The sequence below is a fragment of the Schistocerca cancellata genome, chromosome 3, assembly GCF_023864275.1.
Source record: "Schistocerca cancellata isolate TAMUIC-IGC-003103 chromosome 3, iqSchCanc2.1, whole genome shotgun sequence".
In the NCBI taxonomy this organism is placed as follows: domain Eukaryota; kingdom Metazoa; phylum Arthropoda; class Insecta; order Orthoptera; family Acrididae; genus Schistocerca; species Schistocerca cancellata.
This window is the reverse complement of record NC_064628.1, coordinates 501,452,311-501,477,442: the sequence shown is the minus strand read 5'-3', so window position 1 is coordinate 501,477,442 and position 25,132 is coordinate 501,452,311. Positions and strand designations below refer to the sequence as shown.

The following is a 25,132-nucleotide window of genomic DNA, read 5'->3' as shown; positions in this document are numbered from 1 at the left end:
ATTTTTACTCTCAAGAAGTAACCTCAAATTGATTCGATAGTTTTAGGTTTTCAGGGGGCTTTTCGTCACAAGCGACTTCTAATCATATGTCGTACTTACGGAGGATCGCCTCATTTGTGCGACTGGATTCGTGATTTCGTGTCAGGAAGGCCTGAATGCGTACTAAGTGACAGAAAGTCATCAATAAAGCTGAAAGTGGTCTTTCGCATTCCACAAGGTAGTGTTATAGGCCCTCTGCTGATCCTAATCCTTATAAACGACTGAGGAGTCAATCTGAACAGGCCTCTTCAATTGTTTACAAACATATGATGCTGTCATTTACAGTCTCGTGAAGTTTCAGATGATCAAAACCAATTGTAAAATGATTTAGACAAGATATGTGTACGGTGCGAAAAGTGTCCACCGACTCTAAATAATCAAAAGTGTTAGGTATTCCAAATAAGTACTAAAAGATTCCACTATATTTCGGTTACACGATAAAACACACAAATCTAAAGACTGTGATTTCAACTAAATACTTAGGGATCACAGTTGTGAATAACTTAAACTGGAATAATCAGATAGATAATATTGTGGGGAAAGATAACCAAATACTGCAGTTCATTGGAAGAAAACTTAGAAGAAGCAATATTTCTATTAAAGAGAACGCCTGCACTACGCTTGTTGATCCTCTTATGGAGTATTGCTGCACGGTGTGGGATCCAAATTAGACAGGCCTGACGGAGGACGTCGAAAAAGTTGAAAGAAGGGCAGCTTGTTTTGTACTATCGCGGAACAGTGGAGAGAGTATCAAGAAAATTTTATGCAATCTGGGGAGGCGATCATTAAAACAAAGGTGTTTTTCCTTGCGGCAGACTCTTTTTATAAAATTTCAATCAGCAACTTTCTCCTCGAAATGTGAAAACATCTTGTTGGCGCCCACCTACATAGGAAGAAACGATCACTGTAATAAAGTAAGGGAAATCCGAGCTTGTAAGGACAGGGTGTATACGTGGACGACAGAAAAAATTCCCGGATTTTTCCCGGAATTCCCGGTTAAAAGTACACTTCCTTCCGGATGAATATACACTTTCTCCGTGTTAAGTGAGAATATACTCTCCTCGGAACTGTAAAACTTACCAGTCTTTTGAATGGTTATGGTTTTACACGCCGGAGAAGACTTTCCCGGCACTTAAGAAAAAGAAACTCAGGGAACAAAACACGTTTTGAGAAGATATCTGACGTGCAGCAGCATGTATACTGCATATTTTCGTATTATGAAAGTATAAATCCGAATTCCACCAATCACCGCATGTTACTTTCCGATGCATTGAAATCGAGTTTGCGATGCGATTTTGTAAGCCAGTCAGAGTTCACGTCACGTGATCTCGCCAACCGACAACAGCGGACATTCAGAACATAGGACACGTGATGTAATCAACCAACAGCAACACCACTGTTAAGTAAAGCGAACAAAGAAATAGGAAAAGTTAATGGTTTAAATTAATATACGTAGTGTTGCTACAAGAAAAGAAGAGCTTTCACATATAATGTTGCCCCGTTTTTCGCGTTTTACACTTTGAGATACATCACACAAATGTGCCAGCAAAATTTTTAAGAACGACATAAATGTCAGGTCTTCTGGGCTCGAAATTATTCTAAATGGTCGTCCTCAAAGAGTTGACTTATAAATGAGAGTCAAAAGCTCTGCGATTTAAGACATTCATAGTACATTCTCGCACATAGTTCATATTGCGTAAAATGAAATTTACTGTGAAAGTAACGCTTTTCAATCCACCATACTTTTTCCCGGGACCTTTTAGAAATTGTTCGTTTCAGCAGTTGCCAGAGCGCGCCAGATAACAAGCGTCACCGCGCTTGCGCAGCTACGATGACGCAGGAAGCCCGCACGTTCGCACGTGTAAAACATTAAAAGATCTTACATAATGTCATAAAAGGAACAAGACATTAGAGGATACTCAAAGAGCACGGGTATTCCGTGAACCATACTGAAATGCATAATTCGGCTTAAAGTGCACATTCGTATGTCCAGATTCGGATGTAAATTTTCTTGGAGTACCAGTACTGTATTATCTCATGTTTGGTTCTTTATTATGGAATAATGCCATACGTGTTATAAGATGAAAACTTGCACCTGAAATGCAGCGAACAGTTGAAACTAACAAATAGTGTGGAATTAAACACTCCGTTTCAAATGCATTGCCAATAAATTGGCCGTTTCAGCGGAAAAGTTAATAACAGTCAAATTTATTTAGCAATTCGACAAAAATAACTTCTTCATTCTTCTGCAATGCGATTAATGCTTGACTGTCAGAATGGGGAAATAAAATAAAATCTGAAACTAACAACATATTTTAGCCTTCCGTAATTATTTGAATGTATTTTAATTCAATTGCTAGCCCCCGCTCACAGAAATCCGTTTTGTTTTCATTTGAAGTGAGAGCAATAAACGAAAAGGAAACAGCAAAATCACTAAACGTAAACACGGGTCACGTGAGACTACCCACCTCCCAATTACTACTTACGGCTGCTCTGTAGATCTTCCCCGGATCTACGATATTTCCGAACTGGGGCAATACTAGATAGTGGCGCCCCTCCTCCGTCGAGCGTTTGAGGTAGGACGCCAAAAATTTAAAAATCGACTTTTCAAAAATATGTCAATTTTGTAGCGCACATATTTGTGAAGAGTCTGATACATAAAACATATGTGTTCGAGGAAATGTAAGACATATTATTTGGTCTTACACGTGCCAAAGTGCAGGGCCACGCGTCTTCACACAGCACTCTTCTATCGCACATTACTGTATTTCGCTCTGTGAAACTCAAATGCGTAACATTTTGCAATTGGTGCCATCAAACTGTATTCAGAACAGTAGAAATTAAAATGTCCTGTGGTGCCTCTCCTGCTCCCAGTCGGCCGTTATGACAACCTGGCAGTGTTTTAAAAACTCACAATAAATACCGGAGGGGACCATTTGTAACCGAGAGAACAGGAACTCTTCAGAAAATTTGCACTCTTTATTGCCTGGTACCTGATAACTTGATGTTTTGTGTGACATAAAATTAAATACAGGATAAGACAGCAGACAAGCAAGACAGTGCACATTTCTCAATCCTTAAGTCCTTGCACTGCTTTTCTCACTAACCTTAGTACAGCTTTACACCGCGTGCTTTCCTTTTATGAAATAATCTATTAGCTCAAAGCCGGCCGGAGTGGCCGAGCGGTTCTAGGCGCTACAGTCTGGAACCGCGCGACCGCTACTGTCGCAGGTTCGAATCCTGCCTCAGGCATGGATGTGTGTGATGTCCTTAGGTTAGTTAGGTTTAAATAGTTCTAAGTTCTAGGGGGCTGATGACCTTAGAAGTTAAGTCCCATAGTGCTCAGAGCCATTTTATTAGCTCAAAGATCGTCAAATGTTTTGCTACACGAAAAAACCAAATGTTGTTGTCTAATACTGAAAAAGCTATTAATACGAATAGTACTCCAACACTGGTGTGGTTTCTCGATCTGATTATGTGTAATTTGTCAGTGTCTGCTACGTACACGAAATAGGTCTGCCTAATATAGCAACAATTGTAACACACACCGAATAAACGACACTGTTTTGGCACAAATGTTCATTTTTATAAGACGACAGAATATAATCACGAAGTAGCAATATCAAATGCTTATTAGGCCTACTACAAGCAAAAAGTTTCATGTTAGGAAATAGTTTCACATTTCAGTCATACGCTCTAGCTTCTGAAGCATGAGATCGAGAAGTCGTAGTACGAAATTTTTATATAAATTTGGAATCGTCATGATCTTCCATAATTTGTGTGATGTCCCCCTTTCTTCTCCTTCCTCGTTCTAACAAACAATCTTGTCATCACTAATTCTGTAACTATAGCTGCCAGGGTTAAAACATGTTCTCCGGTTAACTTGACTAATCTTGGCAAAATTTCATTTTCTTGGATACACCGAGAAGATAATAATAATCTTTCTTACCTATTATTCAACAGGGATGCGTTTCAAAATCATGTGAATAATCGATAGACCGACATGCGCTGGATGCTAGGCGCTTTGTGAAACAAAGTCTCCCCCCCCCCCTGCCGCCAGGGGCAGATACCACGGTTTGTCCCGGCCCCTATATCCAGACCTGTTGCGAATGCGTAAATCTGACATCTTAGGAACGCAAGTAAATTTTTTTCTGGGTAGCATCTGGCTACTTGCTGCTATTGCTTATACAGCTAACTGCCACATTTCTGTGGCCAGAAGCGGAAGAAGGTACTGATTCAACTGCTCATGCGCATGAGCTCGCGCACAACTACTCAAATGAATATAAAGCAGTTGTGACGTCACACTCATCGGAGGCAACTTGTTGTTACGAAGCATTGCATAGTCTTCCTAAAGCCTTTGACAAATTTTGCTGTTGGCGGACGCTTGTAGGAGGACTGTGTTTTGTTGTTGTATATGGCGCATTTCCTTTGCAATTTAAGTTTTATTTTCGTTTTTTCTCTCTTTCATGTTTTATTGCTGCAGTATTATTCTTCAGTAGCGAGATACAGTAATATCCTTTGTTAGAGTATCGGTTCCTACCATTCAAAATTATAAAAAATAAACTGGAAACAAAAACAATGAAACATTCCCGGAATTCTAAAAAATTTCCGGGTTTTTCCCTGTTTTCTCCCGGATGAAAAAATTCCCGAGTTTTTCCCGGATCTCCCGGTTGTCCCGGGTCGTATACACCCTGAAGTAAAGATATGAGGTTTCTTTTTTCCCGTTCGCTGTTCGAGGGTGTCACGGTAGAAAAATAGCTTGTAGGTGGTTCCTGAACCCTCAGCCAGGCACTTCATTACGAATTGCTGAGGTCTTGTAGATGTAATTGCAGATAATTAAAATTTCATGGCTCCCCTACGTCGAAGATGGCAGACAACATCAGCAGGCAGATGAACTATCCCTAAGTGCACAGAAGTGCAATCTGTAACGTATGGTAAAGTCTGAAAGAAGGATTTGTCCAGCAGTGGACGATAAAGGGCTGGTATTGCAAATAATGCCATTACTTTTAACACGCTAACCGTCCTCTCCTAACAGTCCTCTCACAAAAATCCTAAAACAGCCCGTTCAATTTGAAGACTGTGCATTAACGTGTTGCTTAATATCTTAGAACCCACTGTTAAGGGATTTTACTAGGTCTGAACCGGAAAACGCTAAGTAAGGAAAAAATGTCATCACCTGCATTGATTTACCGAATTAATAGCAGACCTAAATGGTATAGACAGACCCAGATGCGAATCCTTCTTCTGATTTATTCTGGGAGTATCCTCTGTCATGCACTCTGGTCTGGTTTGTAGAATATGAATGTACAATGTATGTAGATGTAGATGGATGTAGAAGTATAAGTTAGCACTCCACACATTCTTTTTTATTTATTCTTCTTACTCGCAATGTTTTCATGTCATTCCACACTTTTTCAATAGAAAGTAGTTGATTACTACGTCTACAACCATTTGCTACTTTTTTTTATCATTTGAGCAGTGCAGTATTCCAAAATTGCTGATGATAAAGGAGCTTTAGTAATATGAACGCACTGTACGAACGTGTCAAACACAAAGACACAATTCGTTACAAGGTGGATCACTGCACTAATATAATCTACCATTCCAGTGACGCACCTGTTCCTAAAAACTCTAGTCACATAAAGAGAGGCCCTGTATTTAGTTTGTTAAAAAAAATTGTTCCATAATCATTGACAAGTGTGTGGTGCTAGAGAGGTTCAGTTTTAGATCTGCTACAGAGAATGTCTGTTGTCTTCCAGGTTGTAAGACTACAGCGTTATAAAGTTACAGATAAATAAATCTGTCACAAAGCCGTTGAACTCTTGAAATACGGCGAGTAAATATAGCGGTATGTGGGAAAGGTGTTCACGCAAGGTCACCACGCGCGTTGTAACGTACTTAAGTGAACTTCCGACTTCTCGGAAGCGTTTAGCTGGTGTCGCACAACAGTTATCTAAGGCAGTGCACATGCGAGACGGGAGCGATAATAAACAAACAGAAGCCGCCAAATATTGAGAAATCTTGTCGGGGCTGCGCCCCACTCGAGACGTAGAGCGGCACTTCGATACAGGCTTATGCGCTGCGGGTTGCCTACTTGGACGGCTCTCGTAATTCGTCGCAATTCGCTCTGACAGCCTTCAGTCTCCGCGGATCCTCTCGCAACGGACGCATCGCACAACGCGAGGTCAACAAGTGCGTCATTTCTACACATCTGACCACGTAATTTCACATAAACAGAGTTCATTACTACAATGCCGCTTATTAAAATTGCAACACCATTAGTGCAGAATACAATAAACATTATTCTGTCATGAAGTTTATTACGTCCTTGGATTTGCAAATGGTTAACATTTCAGCGCACCCGCACGAAGCAGTTAGGAGTAAAGTCATCTGCGTTCCGCATATAAGCAAAGATTAGGCAGCGGTTTCCTCATTCTGAAATCACATTTGAATGTTAGTTGTTGTGAGAAGACAGTGTTATGCCTTGAGCAAGAAGGAGGCAAGTTTACCAGATGGTTAGGAATTCGACAGCGACAGAATCGTAACCTATCGAGATTGCAATTTATCGTTCCACAACACTGCTGCCTCGGGTTGGACGGAATATAAGGGCTGTCGTTCGAATATGCAATCGAGGGGTCAGAAGTAGGATCTCAACGGCCGCATGCGACTAGCGCCAGAGAGGATAGGTTCATTGTTCGCTCAGTGGTGCAGGATGGAAAACCTACGTAATGTACCTTGAGTACTGAAACTGGCCCATTTGCAGTGAGACAGGAATCGACGTGGACAGTGTGATACCGTGGATTGTCAGCACGTCGACCATTGATGCCGCTCTCTCTGTGCGTAGAACATCACGATGGGTCTACACTGAGGTGACAAAAGCTACAATATAGCGATATCCACATATTCAGATGGCGATACCATCGCGTACACAAGGTATAAAAGGGCAGTGTATCGGCGGAGCTGTCATTTGTACTCAGGTGATTCGTGTGAAAAGGTGTCCGGCGTGATTATGGCCGCACGACGGCAATGAACAGACTTTCAACGCGGAATCGTAGTTAGAGCTAGACGCACGGGGCATTCCGTTTCGCCGGCCGGTGTGGCCAAGCGGTTCTAGGCGCTTCAGCCCGGAACCGCGTGACTGCTACGGTCGCAGGTTCGAAACCTGCCTCGAGCAGGCCATTACGTTAGTTAGGTTTAAGTAGTTAAGTTCTAGGGGACTGATGACCTCAGATGTTGAGTCCCATAGTGCTGAGAGCCATTTGACTTTACGTTCGAAAATCGTTAGGAAATTCAATATACCGAGATCCACAGTGTCAAGAGTGTGCCGAGAATACTATATTTCAGGCATTACCTCTCATCAGGGACAACGCAGTGACCGACGGCCTTCACTTCACGACCGACAGCACCGGCGTTTGCGTAGAGTTATCAGTGCTAACAGACAAGCAACACTGGATGATATAACTCCATAAATCAATGTGGGTCGTACGACGAACGTATCCGTTAGGACAGTGCGTCGAAATTTGCCGTTAATGGGCTACGGCAGCAGACGAGAGATGGGAGTGCCTTTGCTGACGGCACGACGTCGCCTGCAGCGCCTCTCTTAGGCTCGTGTTCATATCGGTTGGACCCAAGACGACTGGAAAACCGGTCCTGGTCAGATGAGTCCCGATTTCAGTTAATAAAAGCTGATGGTACGGTTCGAGTGTGAGGCAGGCCCCACAAAGCCATGGAATCGTCAACATGGCTGGTGGCGGCCGCCCTATGGTGTGGGCAGTGTATACTCTGGACCAACTGAACTAATCATAGAACGTAAATGATTATGTTCGGCTACTTGAAGGACATTTTAGCTATTCATGGACTTCACGTTCTCCAGAATTAATGGAATTTTTATGGATGACAATACGCCATGTCAAAGGGCGACAGTTGTTCGCCACTGGTTAGAAGAACATTTTGGACAATTCGAGCGAATGATTTTGACACCAAAACCACCCAACATGAATCCTATCGAACATTTAAGGAACCCAGTCACGAGGTCAGTCCGTGCACAAAAACCTGCATGGACAACACTTTCACAATTATGGACGGCTATAGAGGCAGCACGGCTCAGTATTTCTGCAGGGGACTTCCAACGACTTACTGAGTCCGTCGAGTTGCTGCAGTACGCTGGGAAACAGGAGGTCTGACGCGATAGTGGGAAACATTCCATGAGTTTTGTCCCTTCATTGTCTCTACCAAGGTTCGTCACAACATTAGTAGGTATCCCATGAGTTTTGTCACCTTCGAGGAGAATTAACACTGCAAGACTGCACTCTCCATCGCCATATGAGCCCAGTTCCTGGTATAATGGTTTGAGGTACTACTAGGTAGACAAGACTGTCACTTCTAGTTTGTATAACAAGTAATTTGGGCAGCAGCCTTTACGTTCCTGACGAACTAGGCTCGATGGTAGTGCCCTATCTTCGAGGTCTCTGTGACATTATCTTTCAACAAGATAACACAAGACCATGTACTTCCCATGCTATCCTGACCTACAACTATACAGATGATGTTGAACTTTGTCCTTCCCAATACATTCTCGAGATCACTTATCCACTGCAGGCATATGGACAAGACAGGCTAACTCTCACCAGTTACTAGAACAGACGTCATCCAAGCACAGTCTGCGTCAGTTCCCAACCAGGCTTCAGCTATTGTGGTTGCCACAGGTGTCAATTCTGTGTACTAAATTCCACGCCTTCTATACCACCTACAAATTTATTCCCGTATTCTTCTACAACATGGTAAAAGCACAAAAAGGAGAATTTCATTATTTGCAGTCTTGCTGATGCTACAATTTAAATAGCTAACTGTGTACAATGTACAATCTGCTCCCCTCAAAAGGTTGTAGTTCACGGCTTGGACATGCGGCACGTCTCCAATGATATAGAAGCGCTTCCTTTGCAGAAACTTCCCAGTGATCTTCAAAACACTGGCGTCAGAGTCCCCATCTATTCGTGCGTGAATATAGTTAATGTGGCAGCACTAAATACACAAAATTACATAGGGACACGTTTAGCCAGGAGTATGCAAACCATCAATAGTGCGCTGTAGTGTGTCACATTTCACATCAAGAACTGTGAACTGCTGCAAACATACATGAGAGTAGGGAAAAACATCGGTGCCAAAGGGAGGAATATCACAAAAATTTGCAAACAGGCGACTCTTGCTGACCCTCGACATAAACAAATGTAAGGTACAGCGACTACATAGGAAGAAAGACACTTTAATGCTTGGTTACACAATTGAAGAAGAATAATGGGAAGCAGTTAGCCTACTTCCACAAAATACCAAGAAGTATGTGTACGGAGCGATTTACAATGGAGTGACCATATAAAATTAATATGAGTAAGGCAGATGTCAGACTGAGATTCATTTGAAGACTCCTCGGGAAATGTGGTCCATCAACACAGGAAGTAGCTCACAAAACAATCGTTCGACCAATACTTGAATATAGCTCGTCACTGTGAGATCTATACCAGACACGACTGATAGGGGAAAGAGAAAAGATCCAAAAAAGAGCAGCGCGTTTCGTTGCAGGTTTATTTAGTAAGCACAAAAGTGTTACAGAGATGATCAATCAACACCAGTGGCAGATGCTGCGAGAGTCGCGTTGTTCGTGTGGTTTATTGTTGAAGTTCCGAGAGCGTTCATTCCTAGAAGAGTCAACAAATATATTTCTTCCTCTCTCGTATATCTCGCGAAAAGGCCATGAAGCTAGAATTAGAGGGATTCGAGTCTACACGAAGGCTTGCCGCCAACCATTCATTCCGCGAAATATTCGCGACGGAACAGGAAAGGGGGCAAGTGACAGTGGTACACAACGTACCCTCCGCCACACACCGCAAGATGGCTTGCGGAGTATAGCTGTAGATGTAGACATTGTCAAAAAAAGGGAGAAAAAACGGCGCAAGTTAATAATCACATCTCAGAATCTTTTATGTCGAACGGTTTTTCATCTAGAAAGCAAACAGAAATTGTAAATAAGTTTAATTTCAGACCACTGATGATGTGTACGTCAAAATAAAACGAAACACGTATGGCGCTTTAAATTCGCAGTTTCTGGTAGCTGCACAGACGGAATTTAAATACCCCTTTAATAATTTGTGAAACAAGTATGGACACTGACGACAATTCTCATTTCTTCGGAGCGTCAAAACATCGATATAGTCGAACGCATTTTGTCCAACATAATATAAAAAGGTAACGTATTTCAGTGACTCGGCGTGTGTGATAGCGGTTTTCTCAATTGTATCGTCTCCGCTACCTTCCTCTATCGAATCCATTCTGTTCTTCCTAATTATAACAGAAAACATCAAGCTTCCAGAAATCGCCGAACCATGCACGGATAACCTGCAAATTGGAATATCGAGAGGTTTCTGTACCTCATTATTTAACTCGTCGTTCCACTTAAATTTAACAGCGTCCTGAGACATGATGTTTTTGATTGATTATAACGTATGGGGACAAACAGAAATGACATAATAAAAGAGAATACAACACGAGCAAATGCAAGATATGAGAAAAATCCAGGAGGGATGGGGGGAGGGGAGAGAAAGAGAGAGAGAGAGAGAGAGAGGGGGGGGGGGGAGGGAGAGAGAGATGAGGGAGAGAGAGAAAGTAAGAGGGAGGATAGGTTTCACTCGTCTGAACAGAGATGCTCCATTGACAACGGAAGAGACAAGATGCCGGTGAACAAGACGCAGCGGCAGGCAAGGATGCGGCTCTCCCCCCTGTGGTGGCACACGCCCTCTTCTTCCTCCTCCTTCCCCCCACCCCCACCCCACAACAAGGAAGTGCGATCGATTGCTCGCGAGACAGCCGACCGTCACGCAACGAACCACTCCGATGAAAGACTGCACTCGGTAATAAATCAATCGCTAATTTCCGCAATAAATCACTTGGTTATTTTCTTCATCCCTAAGCGAGAGCAATCTGTCTTGGCGGATGGTGGAACACACTAAGCGCCGCCGCAACCCTCCAGACCCTATCGCGTTCGGAGGAAAATATTTTCTTCAAACAGGGAAACAGACTGCCGCCCGTCCCTTCTCAACTGTTTACCACTGGTGCCCTCAGAGTAAAGAACAAACACCGCTGGTGTTCGAACCCTTAAGTTACATTTACAAACAAACCAGGTTTCCCGCACTACTGCAGGATTAACATCAGCCGCTGATACATCCATGAGTAGGGGGTGGTCATGGCAATCATGACCTTCACCCGCGCCCCCGCCGAAGAACATTTTACTAAAAGCGTTATGAAACTAATCTGCGTTAGTAACAGTTTGAGCTACCGAATAAAAGCCTGGAACGCTACCCGCACGTCACCACAATGAACAAATTTGTACGTTACGCAACATTTCATTAACAATACTGCAGCTGTGCGCAGCGGTAAGACCACCACGTTGAAACAACACCTTGGTGTATTCCTGATTACATTTGTTAAATAAGGGTCGCTTAAACATGGGAGAAGTAATAGAGAGTGGGGGGGTCATAAATGGGTGTCGATTTCAAAATAATCAACTATTTACTTAAATTCAAAACCAATATGGAATCTTACATCAAACAAACTTCAAAAACAAAAAACACAGAAAAATAAGGTGAAACACTGAATCTAATAATTTGGGACTCTGAAATACATCGGTAGAAGGACTGAAAGACGATCAAGTTCGGAGATCCTCATCTGTGCAAGTCGCACTTTCAAACCGTCAAGAGAAATAACCCAATGAACTCCGCATACAAATTGCACAAACAACCAGGTAAATGTGAGCTGCTCAGAATAAGGACTCTGTGAAATAAGACTAACACCTCATGCTATTATCAAAAGCGACACATACATATTCAAACTGCCCAGTCAGCACGGGACGACAGCTAAGAAGCGAATCGACAGAAAGCTAGGAAGCGAATCATCAGAAAGCAAATCTCTCTGTTCTCAACCCGAGCTCTGTCCCTTTAGAGGGGTGGCAGCAATTTTTAAATCTACTTCAAAGCATGAAAATTGAGGGGAGCATGTCATAAGTTTCCCTGATACGGCTATAAATGCGCATAAACAATTTACAAAGTTGGTACTGAGTTTCAATGGCCTTGCTCTATTGGAGGATGTAACACACACAGTGTCAGGATTCAATGACAAGATGGAGCTAAATTTCTCGCGTTCCATGGGAATGGTATGGCAGCATTCTTCTTGACATCCATGTTGAATAAATACTTGCTACAGGTCAAGTGGGCACTCGGGGCAAGCCCCACTGGGGCCGCGCGTCAGGATTTAACTCGCGGAAACAGCAACTTCAAAATACGCCGAGCAGGCCCTGGGAACCATCCCAGGATGCCACCCAACTCTCGAGTAAAGCATTTCTGTCGTACATTACAGTGAGCACTGTTAGTCCCGGAATCTCATTCTTTGCTTGAGAACCTTTCAGCCACCATTCAACAGTCTGCCCTGCTCACTTTAGAATTGTGAAGTCATGTTACAGTTTATGTTTTTATATAAAACTGAACTAAACTCCGTCCGGACAAGTCTCGGAATACCCAACGCCAACGACCGACCGCCGTGTCATCCTGGACTATTGGCGTCACTGGATGTGGGTATGGAGGGATGTGAGGTTAACACACCGTTCTCCCAGCCGTTTACAGTTGGTGAGTGGAGCCGCTACTTCTCAGTCAAGTAGCTCCTCAGTTTGCCTCACAAGGGCTGAGTGCACTCCGCTTGCCAACAGCGGCACGGCAGACCGGACGGCCACCCATCCAAGTGCTAGCCACGACCGACAGCGCTTAACTTCGGTGATCTGACGGGAATCGGTGTTACCACTGCGGCAAGACCGTTGGCATATTTTTACATACAACAACTCTTAATTTTTCAGCCAGCTTCCGTGGAAAAAAGTCACATGCAATGTGTCTTGAAAATGGCAAGGAAATCTAGTAAATTACAAGCTAAGTTTAACACATTATACTCGTATTTTTAAGTTTCTTGGCTGAGAGCCTGTCCACGTGCATGAGGCTGGAACCTGGCGCCAACAGAAAACACTCCAACCAGGCAAAGGAAACCACGCACATAAGACTAGTCTCCTGCTGCTAAAAACAAATCCGTCTTGCTTTGTGTGTCCACAAGTATATCCAGCGATGTACAAGATCTTGGAAGAAGCTAAGGCAGAAAGGAAGAAACCCTCCACTAGGAACAAAACAACAGAAAAACTGACCGTCCCGTAGAAACAACGGGAAGAAACGCCATCCTGCCCACTAACTCGCTGGCGTAATCACAGTCTGCAGACCTCTGAACGCAATTCTAGTGCTCAATGAAATACTGATAGTGGCGAGTACAAGCTCCGAGTTTACACGTAAACCAGAGACCCATCCTAGCTTCGCGCGGGTAGCACTAAGTGTCTACTGCCGGACGACTTGGTATCTCCACATGTAAAAGGTAAAGTCCTGACTGATTCATTAACTTATCATCGCTCAGCCCAAACAGCTAAGGACAGAAATTTGTAATTTGGAAAGGGAGTCGATATTATATTATAGGCATTATTTAAAAAGGGACTTTTTAGCACTGCACAGCATCTCGTTGACGTCCTTATGCTCATATTGAACAAATTGTGTAAGTGGCGGTTAGTAATACAATCAACATTATGCCTCTCTCCATGGTTTGTCCTTTTCTGCCCACGTCCCGTTCCTAATCCGTTACATGCGTAAACATTTCTATACCTCTTCCATTCACAGCGCTGGAATTGCACCTGGTGGCCAAATTTGAAACTAATTTTTTCCAGCGCCGATCGGTTCCGCATTAACGCACTAGCATATCTACCGAGATTCACTGCCGAACGATAATTACAGACCACACTGGACCTCTGTGTGTAGCTGCACTTTAATTGTAACCACCTAGTATATACAGAGACTGGTCAAGACTGGCTGCTCTGTGGAGTTGCGGCGGCTCTTTTTTTCTTTTCCCGAGTCACTCCAAACACCAATTAAATATGGAATAAATAACGATACACATTAGACCCTTATCGTTACTATAAACAGTAAATTATATACACAAACCTTGATCGTGAATAAGTTAATCTTATAGTAAAAATCATATCTGAATTCCTATAGTAGTTCCAGAGATTAGCCATAACTTACTGAGGGAACAATGTGGAGGGGTACTTGAATTTATAATATATATAGGTTATAATGCTGTCAAAGTCGTGACAGCTTGTTGCTGTTATTCTTCTTACATCAACTACAAGACATATGAAGGCTCCACACACATTCAAAATGTTGTATACATCTGAAATGCAATTTCTTAATAGTCGTACCCAAACAATTTACTAAGTACAGGTTCAAACCAATTACTATTATTACATTAAAACCTTTTTGTTGTTATTGGTACTAAAATCTGTCGCATCGGCACGTCACAAATTGGGGCAATGGACAGTTATATTTGTTGAGGGGAGAGAGAGAGACGGTAACATACTGTGAACCCCCTCTCAAAACTGAATACTGTGGATGCGCTCGTGGTTACCATGCAGTTATAGCGTGTGCGCACCAATGTGATTATTCTTCAGTCTGCTGTACGTGCTGTCGATATTACCATTTGATGCCGAATCGCGTACTTAACAATTTCTGATGGATATTGTGCTAGCATTTTCTGTTGCCCAGACAACAACAATGTTGAGGGGACACGTGAGAATCACCAAGACATGTCCATAGCCTGTCACTGCATATTCAGGGAAATGTCTCCTGGTTTACTACCTAGAAAAAAAAAGAAAGGAGACTGTTCCCTTTACTAGTGAAATAGCGGCGCTGGTAAGGGTGTAGATGAGCTCCCTAAAACAACACACGCACACACACACACACACACACACACACACACACACACACATTCATACACACACACACGAGCGCGCGCACGCACCGTTAAACAGGCAAAACGAAGACAGGATACGTGTTGAAGGATCATACGATAAGTACCATGATTTTACTGATGACATAGCTACATTCGTCTCTAGTGCAGACGGACTTAATAATGCATGAAGGGCACTAGTAGGGCAAGTCCGAAAGTAGGCCTGAAAGTAAATTACAACAAATCATCCAACATCTGGAGAACGATTGCCTCCATAACTGATGAAAGCCAGCACCGACGTCATAAAACACTGGTCCTCGATTCACACATTCAGCAAGAGTAAGCGTAGCGCGGCAGTGAGTCGTGGACACTGCACAGTAGCAGCAGAGGAACGGAGTGAGCGGAGGGCAGGGTACTCACCGCTTCTCCAGTAGGCGCTGCTGGTTGTAGCGGCGGTGCACGTCTTCCAGTTCGGCCACCAGGCCACGCTGCATCATCTCGTCCACGCGGGCGTCCAGGCGAGCGTCCAGTATCTCCTGTGGGCACAAGTCGGAGGACCAAATAACCGACAGGGATCACCTCATCTGCTGTTACAGTTCTATCTAACTTATAATGACACATGCTGACCCAAAAGCCGACAGTAATCCAACAATGAGGAACCTGTCTCCACTGGTTCCTCATTGTTGGATTAATGTCTCAGAGCTGTGCCACACATACTGTAACACAAGTCTACGACAGTGGAATGAATCTTTCACTATGCAGTGGAGTGTTGGCGTTCTGAAGCTTCCTAGGACATTCAAACTGTGCGACGGGCTGGGTCTCGAACAGAGGCTTTTCCTTTCGCAGGCGTCAAACCTCCTCTTCTACTGCTATCTCGTTCCTACATTCCAAACTTTCTGCTGGGAAGTTTCAAAACAATTCACACTTCATTGCGTTTGCTCGATGCATTGATCCCTACATTCACGAGAGACACTGTATATTCCTGGTACATTTTAGTGGGTGTTTCGCAGGAAAAAGGAACTCTTTCGTCTTAGGCGGTGATCGAAGGAAAGTTTTGATGTTGCATTTTCACAGAATCCTCGCAATTTTGGCGGAGACTAGCCCTCTGTAAGGAAGGAAAGCGAGCTCTTGTCTCCTTCCCCTTCTTCTCGGTTTCCTGCAGCTTTTCTTTTCTTGAACGACCTTCTACTCTATGTTTCTCTACGTCCACTTTTACAGAGCATTTCTTTCAGATATTGCAGCTCGGCTAGGACGTCACAGGCGACGAGCGCCCGATGGTCAGCACTGTCTGCATGTCCTCTGTATTACGGTAGCTTGTTGCAAGCGGGTAAAAATTGTTCATATGTGTGTGAATGCCCATGGGACGAAACTGCTGAGGTCATCCGTCCCTAGACTTACACACTACTTAAACTAACTTGCACTAACTTATACTAAGAATAACACACACAGCCATGCCCGAGGGAGGACTGGAACCTCCGGCGGGAGAAGCCGCGCATTCTGTGACTTGGCGCCTCACACCGGGCGGCAAACAGGTCAAGGTCTGTGTCCGTTTCTTCCTATTTATTGCGTAGCCCAGTGTACCATCTGTCTTCTTTCTATTAACATATCCAAGAAAGGGAGACATCCATTATCCTCTATTTCCATACTGAACGCAATGTTTCATGGCTACTGTTAAGCTGATCCAGAAACTCATCCAGACATGCTCCCCCACCACGAAAGTGTCGTCGGCGTAGCTGAAAAAGTGCTTGCGAACTCTAAAATACCAGTTCCTCAGATTGTTCGTGGTAGAGATTTACAAGTCCAGGGGCCAGTGGGGATCCCGCGGAAACTCCATCTATTTGGTCAAAAAAACTCCCCGTTGACACTGAAGCAGGAGGTAGTCAGTAAATGCTCGATAAGTTTAACTGTTTGCGGCTTGAAGGAGGGTCTGGAGTCTTGATACTTTCGTGAAGAGCGACGCAACACGAGCAGGTCACCCTTCTGCAGTCTCATTCCCTTAAGATGGTTGGGTTGTTTGGGGGAAGAGACCAAACAGCGAGGTCATCGGTCTCATCGGATTAAGGAAGGACGGGGAAGGAGGTCGGCCGTGCCCTTTCAAAGTGACCATCCCGGCATTTGCCGGGAGGGATTTAGAGATATCACGGAAAACCTAAATCAGGATGGCCGGACGTGGGATTCAACCGCCATCTTCCCGAATGTGAGTTCATTCCCTTAAGAACTTTCGCGAAATTGGCCGAGTTCTTTACTTGGTGACTGCAGTGTCCTACAAGAGATTTTAGAATCATAGCATGGATTTGCCTTGTGAGAATAAATAGTGCCAAGTATTGGCGGCAGAGGCACGCCTTCCTTGTGAATTTTTCGTTAGTCCTTGCAGGCCTGGTATGGCTGCCGCCCTGGGATACAGTCGGTTCTTTACTTGCTGTGGCAAATCTGGCCTCTTCAACACGGCAACCATTTTCCTACTGACCGTCATGGTAGGGTCCTTCTTGAGCTTCTTGTAGTCCCGGCAGAGAGCCGCTTTTGTGCTGGTAGTCGTCGGTACGCATCAGCCCCGCTACATTCCCTTTATCGGCTGCTAGGACCATAGCTTCAACATCATCTCTCTAGAATCGGAGAGCCTCCCGTTGCGTCGCATTCAAGTTTGCTTTCAGGAAGTCGGGACGTGTCGATGAGTCTGCAGGGTTCACGCCTAAATTTCTCTGCTTTTTCCTTTGGCAGGCCCCGAACAGCCTCCTCCGCACCACTAATTACAGGGGTTGAACAAAAGCATGGAAACACCGCGAGAAATACATGCTTGAACATAAATGGTAGCCAAAGCTGCAGGTGGAGCTGCTGTAGCTGACCACCGACGGCTCCTGTGCAATGGCCACAATACGTTGCAAGTGTCAGCCGTGATCACGACAGTGGTCTGCGTAGCTGTTAGTGCATTACGTCGGAGCAAAGTGAATTCGAACGTAGTTGTTGGTAGTTCCTGCAATAGACCATAAATTGCAAAAAGTGTCCACCCTCATTGTAGATACTTGGCGGATTTCTTTTTTGAGGAGGAGTTGTAGGTATTATTCGTGATGCACCGAGAATCACTTCATCATCATAAAACTGGGTCGAATAAATATGCAGTACCAATTGTGTCGTTGACTAATTAGTTCTTGGTTTGATATTCACATAGACAAACTAAAACTGAATATTATTTATTTTTGATTGTTTTAAAAAAATTGTTTGCCATTTTAAAATTTAGTTACGCATTAATGTTGGCAATGGTGGAATCGTGGTGCGATTGTACATGTTTGTGTGTGGGGAGGAGGGTGTGGTAATTAGCTAATATCTGATTGCATTCACAGATAATGGTCTCAGAAATTTTGGGAACCACTGCAGTAGTGGCTGGCGTTCCCACCGGGTGGCTGCCCGGCGGCAGAGTATCAGTATTGTGTTTGTTCTCGGTTTCGGTTTACTCCCTCCCACCCGCTTGGCCGTGACATTTTTAGATCAGTTTGATAATTGGTCACTCCAGTTTTTTTTTTTTTTAGTTCCGTCAAAATGCAGTGATTGGAGCTCTTTCACTGAGTGGCCCGACCGCTGTGTTACGTGTCACCAAACACAATAAGTCGCCTTATTCGGGCAGCCCGCTCTGTTGGTTTTTACACATATGTTGCATTATACACTGGAGCGCCGAAGAAACTGGTATAGGCATGCATATTCAAATACAGAGACATATTAATAGACAGAGTACAGCACTGATGACGTCAACGCCGATATAAGACAAAAAGTATCTCGCACAGTTTTTAGATCGGTTACTGTTGCTACAATGACAGGTTATCGAGATTTAGGTGGGTTTGAAACTGGTATCGTAGTCGGAGCACGAGCGATGGGGCACAGGATCTCCGAGGTAGCGATGAAGTGAGGATTTTCCCACACGACCATTTCACGAGTATACCGTAAATATCAGGAATCCGGTAAAACATCAAATCTCCGACATCGCCGGGGCCGGAGGAAGATTCTGCAAGAACGGGACCAGCGAAGACTGAAGAGATTCGTTCAACGTGACAGAAGTTTAGCCCTTCCGTAAATTGCTGCAGATTTCAGTGCCACGCCATCAACAAGTGTCAGCGTGCGAACCATTCAACGAAACATCATCGATATGGGCTTTCAGAGCCGAAGGCTCATTCGTGTACTATTAATGACTGCACGACACAAGGCTTTACGCCTCTCCTGGGCCCGTCAACACTGACATTGGATTGTTGATGACTGGAAACATGTTGCCTGGTCGGACGATTCTCGTTCCAAATTGTATCGGGCTTATGGACGTGTACGGGTATGGAGACAACCTCATGAATCCATGGACACTGCATGTCAGCAGAGGACTGTTCAAGCTGGTGGAGGTTGTGTAATGCTGTTGGGCGTGTGCAGATGAATGATATTGGACCCCTAATACGTCTAGATACTACCCTGACAGGTGACACGTACGTAAGCTTGCTGTCTGTCCATTGTGCATTGCGACGGACTTGGGCAATTCCTGCAGGACAATGCGACACCCCACACATCCAGAGTGGCTCCAGGAACACTCTTCTAAGTTGAAACACTTCCGCTGGCCACCAAACTCCCCAAATATGAACATTACTGAGCATACCTGGGATGCCTTGCAACGTGCTGTTCAGAAGAGATCTCCACCCCTTCGTACTCTTACGGATTTATGGACAGCCATGCAGGATTCATGGTGTCAATTACCTCCATCACTGCTTCAGACGTTAGTCGAGTCCATGCCACGTCGTGTTGCAATACTTCCGCGTGCTCGCAGAGGCTCTATACGATATTAGACAGATGTACCAACTTCTTTGCACTTCAGTGTATTTATCCCCTCCACGTCCCCTTTATGTCCCAGTATTGTCATCTGACTATGGAATTTTAAAATCCCGAAACCATTCGTGGCTGCACTCCACGGCCCAGTCCTATTTTGTAGAAACCGTTACTACACTTAAGACGGACGTCACACACAGCAGGAAAGGCAATTAAGTAAGAAAGATTCGTGTGTTGTGTACTGTTGCAGAGAGAGTGGGCGGATTAACGTCAACAGTAACATGTTACTGAGCGTCTTAGACGACAAGGACGGGAAGCAATGATGGAAAAATCAATGAAGGCAAGCGACGCCCCCGCATGACGTCAGAAGCGAGGCCTGGGGGCGGCAGGGAGGCGGCCCGGAGGGCGTGGGCGTTGCAGCGCCTTGCGCAACAGCCGGCGACGCCGACGCCGCCACAGCAGGCCGGCCGCCGCGTCCCTGGCCACTTCCTCCGCGGAGCACCTCCTGCCTGCCAGGGGCAATGCACTGCACTGCGAGCGAGCGCTGCCGGCGGAGGGGCGCGCGCGCCTAACGGGAGACGCCACGACCATCCTCGCCGCGCAGCCAACTACCCTAGCTGACTGTTCACAACTACTTTGGGACTGACACTCTGGCAGGAAGAGGTGCAGGCGCGCACCACAGCTGCCACGTCTTGCGCCGGAACATACGTGTAGTCTTACGTTTCATTCAATTGCTCAAAGTCGCAAGCTGGGATTCACACATTGACAGGAGCACGAGGAAGTGCACAGCAGAGCTGCAGAGCATACGAGTCATCTTACATTTCATTCGACCCCCTCACACGAGCAATCTATTCCATACAAAAAATTGGGACCGGCATTAATGCCTTTCGGAAGAGCTGCACGATGTTTACATTTTACTTTCAAATGGTTCAAATGGCTCTGAGCACTATGGGACTTAACTTCTGAGGTCATCAGTCCTGTAGAACTTAGAACTACTTAAACCTAACTAACCTAAGGAGATCACACACATCCTTGCCCGAGACAGGATTCGAACCGTAGCGGGTCGCGCGGCTCCAGACTGTAGCGCCTAGAACCGCTCGGTCACCTAGGTCGGCCATTTTAGTTTCATAGTCCGCAGCTCGTGGTCGTGCGGTAGCGTTCTCGTTTCCCCCGCCCGGGTTCCCGGGTTCGATTCCCGGCGGGGTGAGGGATTTTCTCTGCCTCGTGATGATTGGGTGTTGTGTGATGTCCTTAGGTTAGTTAGGTTTAAGTAGTTCTAAGTTCTAGGGGACTGATGACCATAGATGCTAAATCCCATTGTGCTCAGAGCCATTTGAATCATTTTTTAGTTTCATATGCGGGAATGAATTTTTAAGACTATACACGGAAATTTTACGAAAATGCTTTTCCTGACGACATTACCGAAATTTCGACATGACGGAAGGTCCTTCTGTGAACATATTATGTGGGCAAAATCTTCCGAATTCAAAAGCTTAAACATGAGTGCGGAACAGCAGCTGTGTAAATCTGAAGAGTTTGAGAAAATCAGCCAACCAGTTGCAAAAACGAAGGTTTATTAGCCGTTGATCTAGGTTTAGGTATTATTAAAAAGAAGTTCTTCAAAAGGAGTGAGCCTTGTTACATCTCATGATGGTACGTTAGATTAGCTGAAACCGAGCCGCTCTTGTCGTATATAAAATTGACAAAACAAGGATTATTCTAATCCATGGCTTTATATAGCAGCCAGTTTGCATTTAGTGCATTTCAGAATGGATGCTCCCTAGTAAATGCTCACAAGTAGAGGTTCTTGTCAACATAAAATTGTAACTTGAGTCACAGGATAAAATATTTGCTACATTTTACAATCTATGTTGACAGGAGTATCTATCTGTGGGCATTTGCTGGTCAGGATTCATTCTGAAGTACGCTAAATGTAATCTGGCTGCTATCTAAATCCATGGCTTTGGATAATTTTTGTTTTGTAAATTTTATATATGACATGAGCCCCTCGGTTTCAGCTAATCTAATGTACCATCATGTGATGTAACAAGGACCACTCCTATTGAAGATGATATTTTTAGTAATTTCGAAACCCAGGTCAAGGGCTAATAAACCTTTGTTTTGCAACTGGTTGGCTGACTTTTTTCAACCTCTTACGAATTCATCATATTTTCATCTGCTCCAAACCGGAACTCAGTCGAAGATCTCAAGTACAATTTGAGTTAAATGTGACGCATGATGCTGCGTTCGCGCATCGAAACCCCGGCGGTCGCCCGTTTGGTTTCGCACCGAGAAACAAAGCGCTAGATTTATGCTGGGTGACTATAACTGATATCCGTGGTGGTTATAATTAAACTGAAGGCGTTCCGAATGCCGCAGCGCAGCCTGTTTACATCACAGAACGCTAAAATATCGTAGGTATGTTCATTAATCGGCGCGCTCGCAAAGTATGCTGATAAGATAATAGTTCCACTTTCCGCCAACAGGTGAAAATATGGCGCTGTACGTAATCAGTCAGAATGCACTGTGGGCCCAGGAAAAGGGGAGTAACAATCAAACAAATGGTTCAAATGGCTCTGAGCACTATGGGACTTAACATCTGTGGTCATCAGTCCCCTAGAACTTAGAACTACTTAAACCTAACTAACCTAAGGACATCACACACATCCATGCCCGAGGCAGGATTCGAACCTGCGATCGTAGCAGTCACGCGGTTCCGAACGATCAAACAGATGATAATGGTGATTCTGGCACGTTTATTAGTATATGGTCACAAGGTACAACGTGAGTTCAAAATGGGCTCCCGACTGTACAGCGTGCTGCGTCCGTAACAAAGCATGGTCGACAGTTGCTCGCAGCACAGCCTGTGTAATCGGAGAGATATGTCATCTTATGCTATCCTTTACGTCAGGAAGAGTCCGGATACATCCCTGATAGACACAATCCCTTAGAAATCTCCACAATCAGAAGTCGTCTGAATACGAATCGGGAGATCTGGAAGACCACACATCTAGAAATTGCCTAGAGTTATAATGCGATCGTTACCGAAGGTTTCTCGGAGCAAATCCTTCTCCTGGCAAGCTCCTAGTTGTGTCGCCCCATCTTGCATTAAATTATTGGTATGGATATAGCCGCGTTTTTCAAAGTTGGAATCACGTATTGCACAAGGAGGTCCTTGTAACAACCAGATGTCAGGGTACACCTAACATCTCCCGAAAGAAAAATGGACCAAGAATGAAGGAGCTTGCGAAACCACACCACACAGTCATATAAGCTTACTGCAATGGATGTTCCTTCAGGACATATGATTCAGTGGAACCCCATAAGCGACACTTCTGTGCATTCATGGCACCGCGCACAGTAAATGTGCCTCGTCCGTTCAGCGGATATTCCCCGGCCACATGTCATCCATTTCCACGCGTGAAAAAACGAAGGGCAAAACCAAGGCGTTGTAGCCTATCTTGCGCCTTCATTTGTGAATTTTGTAGGGATACCAGCGTAAAATTTGCCGTAAAATCTTTTGAACTGTTGATTTGGGTGAAGACAGTTCCCGTGACACAGCTCGAGCCTCGATGCAGAATTTGTGGCATGTCCTGTACAGTCGGATATAGCTGCCATTGGAACGGGCCGACTCCCCCTCACTTCTGCACCACCTAATTCAACTATTTTTCAAATTTCTTGATCATAGTTTTTGCAGCGCTGCTTTTGCTGCCGTTCTGATAAAACAACTTTATCAGCAGTTCGCAGTCTCTTTTCAAGAGCCATAGTGTTTCATATGGAAAAATTCAACCTTCTTAACCCTTTACATTAAAAGTCAAACCCCTCCCCCCTAAAAAAAAGAGTTAACATTTCGCATTCTGTTTCCTGCGTCATGTTTACACTTGGTGGCAGAAAATGGAACTACTATTTTTTGCAAGCGCACTGATTAATGAACATACCTACGATGTTTCAGCGTCCTGTGACGTATACAGCCCGCACTGCAGCACTCGGAACACCGTCTGTTCAGTTAACACCAATTACGTTTCCTGATTAGACTTTTAACATTTGTAAAATAATAAAAAAAACATGTCTCTTAATCGAGGTGAGGAAACTTATCGTTTGGAAGAAAGGAGAACAGTAATAACAAAATATATTGCCACAATACTACAACAGTTATAATGGAAACATACAGAGGAATTTCTTTTGTGCAACTAAATCTGTGGTCCGGAGATGGACTTCATTCGGACTCAGTTGCTGACAACAGGCTTCTTATTAATACTGACACCATACAAAAATTTAATTTTGAGATTTCTAATCAAAATGTGTGTCCAGTCGCAGTTGCGCGACTGGATTCACGATTTCCTGAGAGAAAGATCATAATTGGTAGTAACCGACGTAAAGTCATCGAAAAAAACAGAAGTGATATCTGGCGTTTCTCAAGGAATTATTATACGCCTCCTGCTCTTCTTAATCTACCTGTATATAAAGTATTGTCGTTTACCGTCTAGTGAAGTCATCATAAGGTCAAAACCAAGAGCAAAATTATTTAGACTTATATCTGTACGTTGCGAAAAATGGCAACTGACTCTAAATGATAAGAGATGACATATCCAGATGAGTAACTTACTAAAAGGAATCCGCTAAATTTTGGTTACACGATAAAAAACAGAAATCTAAATGCTGTCAGTTGAACTAAATACCTGTGAATTGCAGTTACTGAAATTGGAACGATCACGTAGCAAATCTCTTAGGTACAGTGAACCAAAGACTGAATTTTATCGGCAGTACACTTACAAGGAGCAACAAACCCACTAAAGAGACTGCCTAAACTATGCTTATGATATCGGTCCAAAAACAAAGTCAAGAGCACAAGCCATTCTTTCCATTTTGTGTTTCTCAGTAAGCAGCCCGGGAATCCACCATTAGCGAATTTTTCGAAATTACAACTTTTCGAAGGCAGTTTTGTGCAAAGTTATGCTACCCACATTCGGAAATTTCAGTGCCATAGTAGAAATTGTGAATCGCCGGTCTTTTCATCCGTGGCTTTGACCGAATCTTCTGAAATGACTCAAGGACGGCATGATCGCTGTTGATCACGAAAATTTCTCGTCCGTCCTTGAAAGCTCTCATACGCTTGCGCATTTTGCCGTCACTCATCGCAATAGCGCCATATACCTCAGTTATCTGTCGATGAATTTCCGCTGCTGTAATGTTCCTTGCTGTCACAAACCGAATCACTGACCGTAGTTCGCAGTCTGCAGGCTGATCATCATTTTAAATAATTTGAACTGACACTGTAAACAGCACACTGAGACAATACCAATGCAAATGGCGTTGTTTGACGAGCAATGCTTGCCTTGAGTCGATGCAAATGTTCTCGCGACGTTCGATTAGCTACGGCGATTCGGACCTTACTTTCCGAATAACCCTCGCATAGAGCCCGTTTCACACGAGCGACTACCCGATCAAAATC

The 25,132-nt window shown here is 44.2% G+C and overlaps 1 protein-coding gene across 1 annotated transcript in view; it reads right to left on the bottom strand.

Annotated features, from left to right (window-relative positions):
- LOC126175272 (tRNA dimethylallyltransferase-like) overlaps positions 1-25,132 on the bottom strand; it is a 1,221,602-nt gene that overhangs the window by 308,825 nt on the left and 887,645 nt on the right. Inside the window, exon 6 of the mRNA XM_049921925.1 lies at positions 15,310-15,425. Within this exon, the coding sequence (XP_049777882.1) occupies positions 15,310-15,386 (77 nt within the window). The 5' untranslated portion in view covers positions 15,387-15,425. The remainder of the gene's footprint in view (positions 1-15,309; positions 15,426-25,132) is intronic.